Raw genomic sequence first — 18,439 nt, forward strand, 5'->3', positions numbered from 1 at the left:
TGTGCGACGTGCATTGCGTAACTTTTTACGTAGCTCAGTTACATATTACGTATATTACATATACGACGTATGGGCATTGACCATTTATGTTCATACATTTAAAAAATAATAACTACCACAGCACGTGACGTCGCAGAAGTGCTGTCGTAAAAATAAGCTAAAGGAGGAAATGACATAGTCCATGCGCATGTGCGGGACCGATTGCGTTCCGGGTACATATTGCACAGTGACAGGGGGCCCAAGGTGAATTTTTTTTCATGGGGCCCAGAATTCCTGATGGCGCCCCTGCATTACACACGTACCCAGGTGGAAGAAAAAGCCACCATGTCACGGTTAAATGACGACTGGCGAAGGACTGATACGGCTCATCAAATTTTGCTTATTAACATTTTTAGTTTTCATATAAATGTAAAAAGAAGTTAGCCACTGTAAAATGTAAAATAAAATACTTTTGACAATGTAACCCCCACGTGGGGAGTCTGAAGCCAAGTGTGGTATGTAGAAATTCTGTATGTCCAGGTTCCAACAGGAGCCTGCTGCATGGTGCGGCATGTCAGCGCAAATGACTTGAGTCTTGCTTGGAATGACTCACACCAACATTTAGCAGGATGTTATTAATTATTATAATTTTTTTTTTAGATGACATCGGCACTTTTGACTTTTTCCCATTCCCGTTAGTTTGTAAAAAAAAAAAAACTGATGGGCATTACAGGCATGCCCATAATAACTCAAGCAACTTCAACGACTAAGTAAGTCTCAGTATACTGTATGTCCACGAAACACCTTTGGCAACAAAATAACACAATAAATCATTTGGCTTCAGTAAGAAGATTAGACAAAATGATTCCCCCCTCCAAAAAATAAAAGGAAATCAATCAGTTCTGATTTTAGAGCAAGTCGTTAGTCTTCAGTCTTTAAACAGCGTCCAATAACAACAGTTCAGTGAAAAACATGTGAGTTCCCAGAAGAAATAGGGCTCATTTAATGCTGCTCAGTGCCAGCATTTCATATAAATCCTGCTTTATCTACAGTCAGGATGTCATAGACTTAAAAGATATATGGTTTTATCTAGCATAATAGCAGACACACACTTTTATAACAGGTATCAAACAGATTTATTTCATTTCATTCATTGCCACACCTAAACCCTCCTGTCCAGGCTGACACATAGCGCAGCCAATTTTGCACTGCTTGCTGTTGGGTGAGGGGACCTGAAACAAAAGCACAAAACACACATAAAAGTGAACGCTTTCTATACTTCACTATGTGAACAACTTACAGTATGTGTGCGTAAAAAAATTCTATGACAATTAGCACTTTCTTTAGCGGAAGCAGGTCACAACTTACATACGTGTAACTCACGACGAGCTTGTCATCGTATTGGACATCGCAGGAGGTCATTACTCAATACAGTATAACAGTTTGACTCACGGTGTCAACTTACAAAGGAAGCTAAAATAATCACACAGCAGCTAACACTCGAAATAACATAACATAAATATAACACAATAACATTAAAATAACAATCAATTATTACATAAAAATAACAAGCAAAGGTTAGTTGAACTTCTACCCACAATGCATCACTGAAAGCAGAGACGTTCTTTGGCAAAGGCTGCCCGCTGTTGGGCGCCGGGCCACCAGAGGGCGCTCATGAGCTCATGGGAGCTCCCTGTGTCTTGAGTTTTTACAAGGCTCATAATTGACTCCTGTCAGATAAAGAGCTACTGTACTTGGTCCTCATGGCCTCGTGCACGTTGCAAGATGTCAGTTTATTCCGAGGACAACATGGACATGTGCGGCTTATATAAGAACAAATCAAATTTTTTCTCAAAATTTGGTGGGTGCGGCTTAAACACCGGTGCGCCTTATACACTAGAAATTATAATGAATTACGAGAACAGATCCGCTGCCCTCGTCTTTACAGTGTATTGATAGTGGTTAGGCCAGCAGAGAAGACTTTGCTGGCCCAGACTGCACACCACCACATTCCAGACACCCAAAAATATTACCAAAAAATGCATTTTAGAGAAAATAGTTATAGCTTTACATGCAGAAAACAATGCAAAATTATTATAAATGACAAACGGATGGAACATCATCATGAATCATCCTGGCGAGATCAAATTCAATCGTGTTTCTCATCTTCTTTCTCAAAGTGTTGGCACTCACAACTTTCTTTGGACCCATGACGTCTTATTTAGCAGTCACACTCCATAAAAAGATGCACGGACAGGTAGTCAGCAACGTGCAGGGTGCTTTGTTTGGGCACTTGACTTAACGGAACAATAAAGTACGAAAACCAAGACAGTGTACAAAAACTGCGGAAATGTTCATCAAACTGGGGCATACGAGAACTGAGGTTTGGCTGTAGTAATAATTAGGAATGTGGTGATCAGGGTTTTATTCTGCCGATTCCGATACGATCATCCATGAGCGAAATAGGCCGATACCGATCACATGGCTGTATTCATAATTAATCCATTTATTTATTTATTCCTGTGCTATTGTCCAGGGGTGCTATAAAGGACAATTCAGTCAGGACAATTCCAAGGTTCCCTGATTGCCAGCGGGCCCAAAAAATATGTAATTACTAATAAAATGAGTAATTAATTAATTAACCCCACACAGTGTTTTTTTTTTCATGGGGTGCAGAATTCCTCGGTGCACCCATGCTATTGGCTATATGATATGAAAAAAAGAACCATAAAATCACCTTAACTTAGACCAAAACGTACTTTTTCAAGAGAACATATATCACTCCTGAAACTTAGAGATGATGAGACACCTTCTTTAAGGAGAGTTTGGATGTGAGAGTACATAGTTTGATGGCGTTCTAGCAGGACTTCCAGGTATCATGCAGTGGGACAGCAGCCGGCGAGCCCAATGTCTTCCACCGCTGACAAAGGCTGGTCATCTCGTCCGATGAATTCACTTACTTTTTTGGTCATTTGCTTAGTCTTCTGACTGTGGGCGAGTGTTGTCCGGCGTTTTGGCTGCGTTAGTTGCCGTTGGACTGATGATCACACCGTGAGCCTTGAAAACTCACCATGCTCTGTCAAGTGTTTGTTCTTCAAATGCTGTATCAGCGTTTTTTACGACGCTACCCGAGACACTACGCTGCATGCGGTGATTGCAGCAGGCTGCAATAGTATGAGCCACAGCTGATCGGCGTTTGTGTTGGGTGTTGAAAGGCATTTATTGGCATATGCTGATCACGTGATTTTTCACAGAAATTGGCCGATACTGATCGGTGGCCGATCGATCGGAGCATCCCTAGTAATAGTGATGATAAGGGGATGGCTGGCTTTTTCACCTGTACCGCAATGCTGTGACTGTTTTTTCTTTTTTGGGTTTATTTAATAGCTTAACATATCTTGCCCCACACTGGATTGATATAAGCGTGTTTAATCAATTAAAATGTGAAGAATATCATAGTGGCTTCCGACACCCTTCAATTTTTATAAATGAAAAAGTTTGTACGCCCCTGTTACGTTGCTAACTGTCACTGTTGATGACGGAACGCAGCCCGGAGGCAGAGCTCTGGCAATAATGATCAAATAGCTTATTTATCCGGATTGTGTCGGGTGACATTTTGCCATGGCCCCACCGTAGGACATTGAATGAACGCTAATGACATTTCCTCAGAGCTGATTGCATTAGAATGTTTGCTGCTGATGAGACGGTCGCATCACAAGCCTGAATACAACCGTCTTCCATTGCATCAATGCTGGTTTTTTAATGTTTTCCCATGCAACTCAGTTGTAATTATGTTTACTATGATGCATTTATATTGTTTGTCACTCACTCTTTGCATTTAGCATCTTAATGTCACCTTAAGCTCTCATTTAGTTTCTTTATATTATTTTAATGGACAATCTCTGCAAAAAAAAGGGTCAAAATATACTTACTATGTGTTGTTACGCCACTAAACTTAAAGAATGCACACGTTTTTTAAGCTGCGTTGTGAGCAATTGAATGCAAAGTGCTCGGGGGGCCAAGTGTCAGTTAACCATAACCATGTTAGGTACGAGTTAGAGGCGGTATAAATAGCCGACATGGCATTGGGAGTCGGAAAAGAAAAGAGAAAGACTTATTTTGGCTAAGAGGGGCTTTGGAATGGGACCGCCATGGAGACTCGCTCGTTCACATGCCGGAGGAAAAAAAATGTAGGTACGTGTGCGCTCGTCATGCTCATTTGATGGCTTCTAGGGGGCACTCAAGCCTGATGTTTGGGAACGGATGCATGGCAAATGTACTTTAGTTTTTTTTTCAGTCACTTTTTGTCAGAAGTATTGTACTTAAAAAATGCAAACTTTAGCTAAAAAAAAAAAAGTGTGATAATTTACATGTTTGTTGTTTATGGTGTAATGAGTGCATGAGCAAAAACAACAATAATCAATCAAAGTAGCTGCAATATATCTAATCTTGTTTATTGTAATATTTCAATTAGTATCATTTCATAGCACATATTGATGGATATGAATATGGGAACTAGTGGATGATTTGATCCCAAAGGCCCCCATTTTTTTAATCCAATGCGCTACATATAGCACATATTGCAAATCACTGTCAAGTGCAAATGTCCATTTAGCACCAGAAATGTACATTTTCATCACAGCCATGGTTGTAAGTTGTACAATTGACGTTTTAAATATTCAAGTGGACTTACATGGAATGATTACTTGCAATTCGGATTCCTTTTTCTTGTTTCGGATGCTTTCAAGAGGCAGTCATAAAAGATTGCATGGTTTAAATGAGGGCGCTAACTAGAGTTCTTTTTGGATGAAATGTCTGAACTTCACCATGAATTTTTTCATGACGTGAACGTTTTTTTGGATCAACTTTACTATGAATTTTTCACAGATCTACAGTATTTTCACAGGAGTGCACTTTCACAAAGGATGTTTACTTTTAAAAAGCTCGTGAAAAATAAACAAACATATGCTGTTGTTTATGTGGTAGTGAGTGTGTTGAAGTGAAGGAGTTTAAGTACCTCGCTGGAAAGGCTGTGGCGTCTGCAGTGATGCGAACTCTGCCTCGGTTCATTGTGGTGAAGAGGGAGCTTAGCCGAAAGGCAAAGCTCTCAATTTACCGGTTGATCTACGTTCCTACCCTCACCTATGGTCATGAGCTTCGGGTAGTGACCGAAAGGACAAGATGACAAAATCACAGATACAAGCGGCCAAAATGAGTTTTCTCCGTCGGGTGGCTGGGCTCTCCCTTAGAGATAAGGTGGAAAGCACTGTCATCCGGGAGAAACTCGAGTAGAACTGCTGCCCCTCCGCATTGAGAGGAGCCAGATGAGGTGGCTTGGACATCTGGTCAGGATGCTTCCCGAACACCTCCCCAGGAACCGAGAACATTTCAAAACTGTTAATTTAATGGCAAAGTTGCTGAGAGCACTGTCAACATTTAAATTGCACTTTATTTCCAAAGTGTGCTTATTTGTCATTAAATACAGGTGTCGTGTTTGAATAGAACACTTATAAACATACTAAGAGGTGCAGCAAATACTCTTTGATGAACTACTCAACATTAGCTGGTGAGCTACTGCTACAGGTAGACCCCTGTGATAGCGTCGCTGTCTAAAGCTGTACACCCGTGTTTCTGATGCACCACTTCGACACACAACTAGTGTTTTCAAGAAAAGCCATAAGTATTATAATGATAACAAGAGAGCAAGATTAAGTGACACTTTCAAAAAGTAAGTTGTGATGACGCTCGTAGCTCTTAGCTCGACAAAAATGAGCTATCTAGATGCCGCCAGCCAGGCATGTAAACTAAAATGCCAGAAAGGGGAATGAGATTGAAACGTAAGCGGTCACACACGCTGGCACAGACAGGCTTAGCATGTGACAACCTGTCGTCAATTGCCCACACATTTTAGAGGCTATTGTTCATTTGCCGGATAATAAGAAACAAAGTGAAAGTCAACACAAGATGTGTCGCGTATCTGGTCACATGCGCATCCGGTGCATGCTTCTCAAAATAAGGCGCAGTAAAACATTTTCATGATATTTTAAATCGTTTTCAAACGAACAGCGGTCAATATGTGCGTAAATGATAAGTCATATATGTATCTATAAAGCATATATATCAATTCATACAATATATAACTTAAAATTGTTTTCAAGTTTAAAAAAAAACAACACATTTTTAAAGTGTGGTGGCTTTTATTTCGTAGTGGCACACCACCACGATCAATTACATGTAGCAGAAACCCTGGATGGAGTGTGTGACGCTGCAGCCACTTACACATGCACTTACCTGGGTGCAGAATATCAAACAGCTTGTAAATGATTTGTCTATGAGCTATGAGTGTTCATTCATTCATTTTCTTATTCCTCATTAGGGTCGCGGGGGTATGCTGGAGCCTATCCCAGCTGACTTTGGGCGCGGAGTAGGGTACACCCAGAACTGATCGACAGCCAATCGCAAAGCAGAGCTATGAGTCTTGAGCTACCATATTAGCACTAGTAGCACTAGTATACTTTGCTGCCTCAATGTTGGTGTACGCCATTTTTTATTAGACCCTTATTTTGTTATCACAAGTAAACAGGATGTACTCACTTCACTTTTATTTTGAAGTGTGTTATGTGGGTTGAGAAAGTCTCTTGACTTTTCTAAAAGAGACGCACTGACACACATGTATACATACATGTACATGAAGAAACTTTCGTCTTTGCAAATAATTAAGTACAGGTAGCCTACAGTTAGCACAGATAAAGTAGCATTTAGCACAGTTTCCAATGAATAGATCTTGCGGATCTTAACTGATTGTCGATTCTCAGGTCTAATGGTTGTTTTCTCCAAAACATGTCGGCAATATTTCATTGTGTAAGTCATCTCATGCACAATAGTCTGCTCAATTGTCAAAATTAGTCTGCAATACACTGTATTACCATGGATACAATATATGAATCTTTTGGAACATTGGATAAATTGATTTGACTGTAAGGTGAAGTGTGATGTGGATGAGAATGTGTGACCAGACAGACAACAGTGTGAAGACGCCCAGGAGGGCGAGGACGGTGGCCAGGAGAGGGAGGGTGATGATAGCGGTGAGAATGAGCACCCCGAACTGACGGATATTCTGGTAACGACCAACGCAAGAGTTCAATCGACTATGATCTGTAGAAGTGGCAAGTCTGCAAAAATCCAGACCAAGATGGGCTGCACGAGGAAGTTAGTGGTACAATGCACAGTGTCTGTACATGATACAGCACCTGGTGAGACGGAGGAGGAACTAGGCCCGGACAGACCCCACAACGCCCAGAACCTCCAAGCACCACATGGTACCTTCCAAAGCAGACCATCACAACATTGTCGGATTTTGTGGCCTGCTGCCAACAAAGAGTCAGAGTGGCGCCAGTTTGATGCTGAAACGGCTTCAAGAAGGCTCTGGCTGAGGGGGGCTGTGTGGCGTAGTGTGCTACCTGGACACAAGTCGGAGCCCGATCACCCCCAGCTGGGGGCTATTGTCTCACTTCCCTGATTCTGACTGCTTGGTTGTGCACCCTCCTCTGCATGATGTTATTGTGTTGCAAATGTTGCACTGAGCCGACTGCTCTTTTTTTTATGATGTTAAGCCAAACATTGTTGCCACTTCTTCTTCATTGGTGCTCGCCGACTTCTTCTTCGTTGATGTTCACGGCTATTTCTTCTGGTCAGCAGCCTGCGCGTTGAAATTAGGAATTGAAATTTGAATGATCCCGGGAAAATCAAAATGGGCCATCGACGCTCAAGACTTGATGCCCAACCCTATGCTTCACATGACAGGTTGCACTTTAGTTTTTGCCTGTTTCCTGGTCATCGTGATGTGCAGCTGGAAAGGTTGTGCAGTGGTACCTGTTTGCCATGAGGAATCAGTGCTATTTAGGTGGAGCTGCATTACATGCAAAGAGCAAAACATAACACTTCACACTTATTGCATATTTATAATTGGAGGGCGAAACACCGCGGACATACTGTGGAGCCTGGTAAAGTTTGACGAGGTCTCACTCTGGCAAAGGTATCATTATCGGTACAAAAATCCATCCCAATATGATCCGATTTCTCTTTTTTATGCCAATATTGGCCGACCAATCCCGACGTAAATGTAATGAGGGATTCTGATGATGAAAGTATTGGAACAATGTCATCAAAGTAACAATCTGCCTTTGTCTTCAAAGCAAAGAAAATGTGAATGTACGTGTTTTGAAGGTCACTTCTGGCAGCCACTGGAGATACTTGTTAAAACATTGTTATGAAAAAACACATTGTAAGTTTTTTTATTGGTTGTTAGTGACACACTTTAACAGACAGCATGCAGGCGAACATGCAGAATCTTATTATGTTGAATAGAATTACGAGGTTTTCGTTGTACAGCGGCCCATATGGTACAGCGGCTCACCACGCTGTATTATGCTACTCGCAAATGCTTCAAAAACGATAGTTTTTCGAAAATAACTTGTGTACTGCTTTACAGATTCTAGTACAAGCAAACCACACATTACATCTCACATGATTTTTTGCACAGTGATGTACAGTATTTGGCTTGCGTCATGTCATCAGCACAGAATAGCACTATGAATCAGCACTATGACCGTTTCGACTCTAGTTTTTACCCCGAAAGTCTTGGTCGCATTCCGATAAGTAAGACTTATGGCTTCCACTGTAGTCTCTGCATTTGGAGAGTTTTCATGGATAAATGTCAATATTAACCAGTTTATACCAAGTCTTTATCGAGTCTTTATAAGGCTAGCCCCATATAATCAACCCTGTCACTATTTCCTGTAGCTGCATGGCAGGATTGTCAATCACTAATACGTATTTTGATTTAGAAGTCTATTTTTTTAGAGCGGAAAATCTGACACGCTGGTCTCAAGCCGAGGCGGAGTAACCTAAAACCCCTGCTTTATACTATTGCTCTCACTCCTCTTCTTTTGTATTATTATTTACTGCTGCACTGAAGCAGAGCAATTGTGTGATTAGAAGAGTAGATCATACACACACACACACACACACACACACACACACACACACACACACACACACACACAGCCTCTCCTGCTGAAGGCTGACACGGTCTGACAGTGTCCGCTGCTGGTTGGAGCGTTTTACTGCAAGTCAAGAGGCTTCATCGCCTTAGGTGAAGCGTAGCAAGGCATGACATGAGAAGCAATCTATGTATAATGTATACTTTTTTTTTTGGTTGTTAAAAATCCCATCAGTCCCTCAGAGCGAAACACAGTCTCCTCTCTAGTAGGGATGGATGACTGTGAATGAATGGCTCATCTGTCAGCTCCCGCCATCCAATAATAGTGCAGCTGGATTCAACAGGTGTGTGTGGCATGCAGAAACCACCCCACCACCCCCTTCCAGTCCTCGGTAACATCCATTCCCCTCCTTTCCTCCCCTTTTTTCAGCATAGAGCTTTTAATTACAGCCACAAACAGCAGATGGCTCTCTTGAGTTTTAATTTGGCTGCCTGTGATTTGGAGCAGGCAGGTTGTTCTTTCACCTTACCTCCAAAAATATGAAAAAATAGGTCGATTTTTAGTTACAAAAAACATTAACTGAATTCAATTTCGTATTCCAAGAGAATGTTATAGGTTTGCATTAAATGTATGTGTGATAAAGATGGATTACTACAGTACATACAGTATAGTAGGTTCACAGACTGAGTACATGTCTCTGTCCAGGGTGCTGACGACACATCAGCTAGATGGATAGATAGATAGATAGATATTTTTATTAATAATTAATTCGCAATTTAATATACACTTATTTTTAATTAATATAACAAATCAAATTTATTTTAACACAAATATTATTCCATATATTGTTTGGAAATTCTAATTATTATGATCATGTAAATAATAAAAATCCTTATGTACCATATAATAGTATAAATACCATAATGTGTGATATTAATACAACACTAATTTTATTATGTAGCTAAGATGGGTGCAATAATAAGTAAACCTACATCATAGAGGGTCGGGTCGGTGATACGGGTGTACAAATATGATAAGTCAATATTGATCAACATTTGTCATGTTTGCACATTGTAATTATTTATGTGAATAATGTTAGCATGTACCAAATTTCAAAAATCATTTATATATATTCACACACACATGCACGCACGCATACGCACACAAATTATATATATACACAATAACAATAATTACTGAATACAATTATTTTAAAATAGAACATTTTAGGTGCTTTCTATTATTTATTATTTTTCTACCATACCATAATCTGTTTGGTGTGAAGCATAAACGGGAGACATGATTTCTTAAATTGAATTATTATATATGTTTTTTTTTAATAAAAAGGCTTACTCAGTTCCGTGCACTCATTTATGTATGCAGCTTGTCACCGCACAGGTCCAACAGCATGACAATTCAGTGCAGTCTACTCTGATTCACTCCCCAAACTTCAGTCCTCGCTGCTGCTGCTCATGGTGCACATGCACGAGCATTGCTTAAACAGCAGAGACTCCCCTCCTCTCCACCTCACGTGAACGCGCCTCGGCTGACAGGAGGAGGGAGGAAGAGGAGGAGGAGGAGAAGAAGCCCCTCTGGTGAAAAGGAGGGAAAAGGAGTGCATTTGTCTTCCGGCACGCTGCAAGCTGCTACGTTTTTTTTGTGATATTGTTACTGTTTTTTTGGGAGGGGGCATTGGAGAGCATCAGTCTAGTCTGGAGGAGGACGGAGAGGAAGGGTCCGGTTCTTCTTCAAGACTCTTATGCATGCATGCGGAATTACGCGCAAGAGTCCCTGGATGCTTTTATCATGTAGTGGGGATTCCTTGTCTTTGTGAGTTATCATAAAAAGACATTTGGACACTAGTGGACTGGACGGGTCAAGTCGCCACCATGCAGGGACCGTGACCCAGTGGCCGTTTCGTGCGCACGCCCTCCAAGAAAACGGGGGGAGGGGGTGTGGGGCTGCTGGTGCTGGTGGTGATATTTGGTGGGAGCCATGGCCGCTGCCATCGCGAGCGGGCTGATCCGGCAGAAGAGGCAGGCGAGGGAGCAGCACCTGGACCGGCCGTCGACTAATCGGCGCCGGAAGAGCCCCAACAAGAACAAGGGGCTGTGCAACGGCAACCTGGTGGACATCTTCTCCAAAGTGCGCATATTTGGTCTCAGGAAGCGCAGGCTACGGAGACAAGGTGCAAGTCAAGTTTGTCTTTTTTGTGCAGAGGCAGTGGTGGTGGGGTGGGCGGCCACCGGTTGATAGCTGTCTTATTAGACCACCCCCTCCCCTGTCATCTTTTTACAGGCTGTAATATCATCATTAATGCATTTTACGCGTGCGTAAAAGGCGATAACGTTTGACCACATGTGTGCTGCTTGTGATGATCAGTGGTGTCCTGCATGGGGTGGTAACGAGCTAGAGAACATAGAGTATATGCTTCAGCCCGATGTGAAAAAACATATAGGTCAAGTTTTTAAACGCATTGGCCTTGTATAGCTGGCCTTTCTGTGAAGCGTTCAAGGGCAACTCCGCCAGTCTTAAACAATAAAATTCAACAATAAATGCATTTCCTTTAATTGTGGTGATCATCAGGTATCATCTGAGGAAGCCTGTTGCTCCAGACATGCATGGCAGCTGGTCTATCAAATCTGACTGTTTGCAAAGGGTTACAGTGTACGCATGAGTGGATTAAAAAGGCTTTTCTGTGCACGTGTGTGTGCGTGTGTGTGTGTGTGTGAATGGCAAATAGGAGGACACATCTGGAGATAGGGTCAGGGTGCTTCAAAATGGCAGATGAATATTGGTGTTGTCCTCTGTCACCTCCAGTGCAAAGCCTCCCTAGATAGAAACATACTGTGCGTGTGTGTGTGCACACAGATGATGCTCTCATCTGGTGTGCAAATAAAGATTTGGCTCGAGACCAGCAAAAAATAATAATCATGCACATGGAGCTTCTAAAGTCGAATGCAATCTGTTCCGATTTCGCTCATGTTTCCCAACAAATGCTCCCATAGGAAATATTGAAATAATCTGTTCCAGGGTCAAACTGTCACTCTTATAAGACATGTGCAGTCATTTTTAAAAAGTAACGCCTTAACATAATTTCACTAAAGACAAAGCTGTAAGGTTGTAAGCGTATTTTTCTGGGGGGGCTGGGCTGTACCGAATTTTTTAAATGAACACTACTTTGCATTTGTTATTTGTAAACGCCACCTAGGGGCTTAAAAGATTGACACTTAACATATTGTTAATCAATTCTCATGTGTTTGTGAAGTCATCACGTTTCACCCTGTAACATCCATCCATCCATCCATCCATCCATCCAGCCATAAGCGGCATAGAAGATGGGTGGCGGGTATGCTGGAGCCTATCCCAGCTGACTCCGAGCAAGAGGCAGGCTACACTCTGGACTGGTCACCAGTCAATCACAGGGCACATATAGAACCTTTAACATGTTTTAATATTTCTTACATAATTGTCAGAATATTTTGCACCACAAATGTCATGTGTTGTGTGCAAATATTACATCATATTCATTCAGATTGAGGCCCGGGTTCCATTTTTGGTCCGCAACCTATTATTTTACTGGCCTTCAGTATATATTATAACAGGGTGTCTAAAGTGCAGTGTGGGGGCCATTTGCGGCCGAAGCTTGTTTTTTTTGTTGGTCTGCGATAAATTGTAAAACTAAAATTAAATCCCCGAAAAAACTGCAAAAATGGGAAAGAGAGAAAAGCAAAATGTAAAGAGAAGGAGCTGAAATGTTGATACTAATAACTAATAGCACACAGCTTTGTCTTTAAATATGTATAAACCTTTTTTTCAGCCTTTTTACAACATTTTAAAATATCCTAAAATATCAAAGTGACCACCGTATCCTTTGATTTTCAGTATGCGGCCCTCTGTTGAAAACGTCTGGATACCCGGTCCATATCCATCAGTATGTTCACCCCCCGGTGGTGTAATGATACATGTTTCTGCCTTTCATAGCAGAGGGAATAGGGTCGATTCCTGGCCGGGGTTGCGTCAGGAAGGGCATCTGGTGTAAAAACTTTGCCAAACTTTGCCAAAACCTGACTTGCTGTGGCGACCCCTGACAGGTAAAAAGCTGAAAGCTGATTTGCGTTGTCAGTCATAACACAAAGCTAAGATATGAATGTTTTGTTCAGATTGCATAGCATATATTGATCTACTGAACAATGGATTGCTTTTAGCATCTTTAATGTACAAAATGTATCAACGTTTAGACACCTCGGCTCCAGAATGTACCAAAGCTAGCTTTCACTTTATCAGATTATTGATCATCCATGTCAACACCAATCGGCCACATTGCTAATCATTATCACGAGTTGACAACGCGTACTTTGTGCAATTTCAACATAATGTGCTTCATCTTCCTCTTGTCACGACATTTCTATTTCGGTTTTAATTAAAATTAATTTGCATGTTTTGATCGCTAGTGATTGCGCTGATTTTTTTTTTTGGGGGGGGGGGATTAGTCTCAAATCTGATTGCTGTAAATTATGGGATGAAAGGATGGGATATATCTACTGTATATTCTCACTTCTCAATTAGAGGCATAGATTATGGTGCATTACATTAACTTCTGTGGAACACTTTTCCTTCTTGTATACCAGTGCTTCTCAAATAGTGGGGTGGGCCCCGTTGGGGGGGGGGGGACTTTCTTGAATACGCTTGTATGCTTCACTGCTCTCTATTTTGTTGCATTTCGCTGGTTTCAGTTTCGAGTTCAGTCTGTACAGTACAGATAAATAAATAGATACTATCAGTTTCTCAATAGTATATCAAATCGGGGGGACGCAAAAACATTGGGGGCATGACAAAAAATAATTGAGAACCACTGCTGTATACCCGTATGTCTGTGAAGTTCTACATCTTTCTTACTACGTCAGCTTTTCCACAACAATAATAATAATAACAATAATTAGAAACAAGAGCATATAGCATAGCTGGGAAAGACCTGCTCACCTTAGCTCCTCTCAGAGAAAGGTCTGAGATTGTTCGACTGTCATAACCCCATACTTCACCACACAGTGCCTTAGGCTGTACAAAAACAAGGGGAGAAAAGCCTTTTGTATGCCCTCTGTGGCCATGTTCTCTACTTTTTTACTCTTATACACACACACACACACACACACACACACACACACACACACACAGAGAGAGAGAGTTCAGGTGAAGTTGATTATATTCATCCCCCTGGGGCTTTCTAGGAAGGAGCACAATATGGTGTGATGTCTTGTCGTGATGTCGATGGTTTTACCACCTCGGTTTATGCACACATGGCCGGATTGGGGGTAAAAATCCATACACAGTGCAGCTCCAAGCAATGTTGCTGTTTTTTTTTCTCAACAGAAGAAAACTGCACTGTAGATACTGCTTTTTTCCCTTTGGTGCAGTACACGAAGCTGCCAGAGAGGGTGCTGTTGTTGAGCTCATTATGACCGAAGTGAAACCTAACAGTCTGTAATTGGGCTTCCTGTCTACAAAGTGGTATGGAAACTCATTTTTCATCCCAATCTTTTTTCTCTTTTTACCCCCCTGCAGATCCCCAGCTCAAGGGTATAGTGACCAGGTTATATTGCAGACAGGGATACTACTTGCAAATTAATCCCGATGGCTCTCTTGATGGCACCAAGGATGACAGCAGTAATTCCTGTAAGTACACTACTTCTATCTGTGATTTATTATAAAACTTCACAATTGGAAATAAATCAGAGAGACATGTTTGCAGGGGCCATTTGTTGCTAGGCAGATTTCACAGAGAACAACCATCGGTGCCCCATGGACCAATTAAAATAATGTCAGATGCCTGCCATGCCCACTACGCTGTTTGACTTCAAGAGCATGTGGCCACTTGTTGCTATTTGCATAATTGTAAAAAAAAAAAAAACACGCTGACCTTTCAGGAAACAGATATGTTTGCACTGCCACTTGTTGCTCGGTATAATGAAGGGCAGAATGATAGACTAAGGGAAAAAAATCATGTCAGCCGACAATGCCTACTAGGCTGTTTAAATACAGAGCTGACAGCACGAAAAAGGAAATGTTTGTTGCCAGGCAGACTCATGAAGGACAAAATCATTTGTGCCCCATCGGCCAATGAAAAATAGTTCTATGCCTGCCATGGCCACTAGGATGGTTAATTGACAAGATAGGAGCTGATGGCACAGGAACAAGAAGACATGTTTGATTGGTCACTTGTTGCTAGGCAGACCTGGGGCACCAGGGCCAATTTACCGTATATTTACCACATATGTCATAAAACAGAATTTAATTGTGAGTTTTTGCTTTGTCTGAGAATACGAGTGAAATATCTCAACACTCTCTGGAATGTCAAAATGCAGCGCGCTAATGACGGTAAGAGATTTTAAATAATTAACTTCCTGCGGCACCTCGATCAATTTGGAGAGAGTCATTCATTATCGCTCAGCCATTATTCATAGACCGCATAAAAATAAATCGGATTCATTTTCAACAAGAAAAGGTGAATATATTCACCATATATGCACACACTTTGAATTTAAATCATCAAGGCGGGGGAAAAATTTTAATTTATTTACCCTCATTAGCATTAATAACGATCCATTTCGGCTGCAAATGAGCTAGACTCTTCCACAGCTTAGATTTATGTGAACAAGTGTTGAAACTTTCAAACCACACAGTCATCCAGGAAACAAGACTAAGGAGGAAAAAAAATGTGGGTATTAATAACCTCGATATGACACAGCTCTGGGCTAGCTGCTTCAGTGCGACACTTCACATTAGCCTGACAGCTTGAGGAGATGTGGCACATGTCACTTCACATAGGTTAAAAAGGCCCAATAAGATATATTTATTTAAAATGACAAAGAGAGATTTGTTGCCATTTCTAAATTGCCGTTGTTAAGTTTTTACAGCTTTGTAAATACTATACTATATGAAAAGTTGGGATATTTAATAATAGTAATAATAATATTTAGATTGAAAATATTTAAGTAATACTCAAAAAAACATGTAAAAACATGCAAAAAACACGTATCACAGAAGGATAAATAAATATAGTAAAGTATAAAATACATAAACACAATATAAACACACAATATTGACATTTTGGCAAAAGCACACAATGATATGCAAATCTGTACAATTAGAAGGAAAAAAAGTGCAATACGATACAATAAAACCAATTATTTAGAATGATTGTATAATTATAATGTACTGTAAATTCCGGTGTATAAGCCACTGCTTTTTTCTTAAAATTTGAACCCTGTGGCTTGTGGCTAATTTATGGCTAAGTTCTAATCTTGTGACATCTCCTTTACTTCAGAACTGCTACTAATCGTTTAAATACTGTGCTGCTCGCGAGTCAGTGAGGTAGCGGTAGTTCTTTCTTTGGCAGGAGCAATCATGAGCTATCACTGAACTCTCAACAAGCTTGTCAACCCATTGGAAATCACAGGAGGTCATTACTCAATATGACAGTCTGACTCACGGTGTCATCTTACAAAGAACGCTAAACTCATCACACAGCAACTTAACACCCAAAAGGTACCTACGAAATATACAAGTGCCAATAGGAGTTTAAAATGGAAAAAAAAAACAACGTTAACGTTTTGCCAGACAAAGCATTCATTGGTGCCTGCCGGGGTGCTCGGATGATGTCAGCCTCCTTCTGGGTTCTGAGCTCCCTCTGGTGGACAGAGGAAGCATTGCAATGCCATCCATCCATCCATCCATTCATCCATCCATTTTCCATGCTGCTTGTCCTCCAATGAAATACTTTGGTTCGCATTGCATTATGGGAAAACATTAAAATAGTTGTTTTTAAAATTTTTAAACTTGTATTGGTACTTGTGTTGTACATTTTCTAGGTACCGATTGAGTGTGAAATTGCTGTGTGATGAGTGTAGCGTTCTTTTGCAGGATGACTCATATTGAGTAATGACCCCCTGCAATGGGTTGACAAGCTTGTCGTAATTTTTTTCATAGCTCATGATCGGCGTCAGTCAACTGAAGAGCTCAAAGACTCATGCATGCCACAATATGCCTTTTTATGACGTAAACATTTGCGGCTTTTAATCCGGTGTACAAATCTGCTTTTTCCTCAAAATTTTGTGGGTCCAGTTTATATGCTGGAATGTATGTAGCTAAGTAGTTATACATTTTTTCAAGGGTCACTGACATAATTTTTTAACGTTGCTTAAATATGTTCTATATTGTTTGTAATTATGTTCTATGTTCGTTTTCTGAAAAGAAACGTTAAATTCATAAAAATGACATATTTGTACGTGGCGGGCGCCATTTTGGTCTCAACTCCTTAGAAGAGGGGCGTTTCCCAAATGACGTCGGCAAAGGCGCAGCTCTCAGCTAACACCTAGTAAGCAAACCCTTCGAGGGGCAGCTCGTCAACTTCATTCGGTATATTTTTCATCAAAATAGTAGTCATGCCAAAATGTTGTGTTGCCACTGGCAACACATAAATTTTTGATGGTAACAGAAAAATGTGCTAGTCGGGGTGTACGATAACCAAGGTTTTTATGTTTTTCATTTAGTTTCTGTGGGATTTTTATTTAAAAATATTGGAAGTCTAGGGTCAAACTGTGGCCATCATAAAAGCTTTATGAACTGTACAGGCACATTATAATGGAACACTTTTACACTCCTGTCATACAAGTGAAAGAATAATTTAATTAGTTTTTATGGTCCAGAAGCCACCTAACAACCAGATCTCCAGTTTTGCTGATAAACCAAAGCCAACACCAATTTTGTGCGGCCTTTTTAAAACGTCCTCCATACAACACATTTAATGTCCCAGGCCAGATAGGTTTCTGTTGCAAGCAGAGTTCATTACCAGCAAACTACAGGCCTATTAAAATCCACCATGCAGCCATGATGGGCCCCAGATACAACATCAACCTTTTCATTAGCACTTTTACAGGGAGTCCATGAGCTGCATGTGGACGATACACTGTTTTCCTACATCTGAGGCCAACATGTGGTGTCGTGGTCAGGTGCTTGATGATCATATTGTTATCTTTCAGCTTTGTTCAACCTTATTCCCGTGGGCCTCCGCGTCGTCGCCATTCAGTCTGTGAAGACGGGCTTGTACATCGCCATGAACGGGGAGGGTCATCTCTACACATCCGTGAGTACAAAACATATTGTTGTTCTATTTATTTGTGGTGGTCGACATGTAAACATGCATAATCCGATTCAGTTAGTTTGGTTTATACCTACAAAAAGTACACTGAGGAAAAAATGTTTGTGTTGACATGTGCGCTTAAAAAGTGCTTCAGTTTTGCATGGCGAACTTGGAATGTTGGAATGGATTATGGCTCTTTTTTTTTGCCAAAATTAAGTAAATATAAAGCCAACTCAATTAAATAAAATTGATTAAACTGTGAACTAGTACAACTGCTATTGTACTTTATTTGTATGTCATTTATACATTTAATGCATAT

At 40.8% G+C, this 18,439-nt stretch overlaps 1 protein-coding gene across 3 annotated transcripts in view; it reads left to right on the top strand.

Annotated features, from left to right (window-relative positions):
* fgf14 (fibroblast growth factor 14) overlaps positions 1 to 18,439 on the top strand; it is a 110,787-nt gene that overhangs the window by 54,165 nt on the left and 38,183 nt on the right. The window contains exons 1-3 of one of the 3 annotated variants that reach the window (XM_054786481.1): positions 10,499 to 11,169; positions 14,544 to 14,654; positions 18,020 to 18,123. In XM_054786481.1, the coding sequence (XP_054642456.1) occupies positions 10,977 to 11,169; positions 14,544 to 14,654; positions 18,020 to 18,123 (408 nt within the window). In that variant the 5' untranslated portion in view covers positions 10,499 to 10,976. Of the gene's footprint in view, positions 1 to 10,498; positions 11,170 to 14,543; positions 14,655 to 18,019; positions 18,124 to 18,439 lie in introns of those variants that run through there. The other 2 variants (XM_054786482.1, XM_054786483.1) reach the window with 2 other exon arrangements.

This window comes from Dunckerocampus dactyliophorus, chromosome 9 (genome assembly GCF_027744805.1).
Source record: "Dunckerocampus dactyliophorus isolate RoL2022-P2 chromosome 9, RoL_Ddac_1.1, whole genome shotgun sequence".
Classification (NCBI taxonomy): domain Eukaryota; kingdom Metazoa; phylum Chordata; class Actinopteri; order Syngnathiformes; family Syngnathidae; genus Dunckerocampus; species Dunckerocampus dactyliophorus.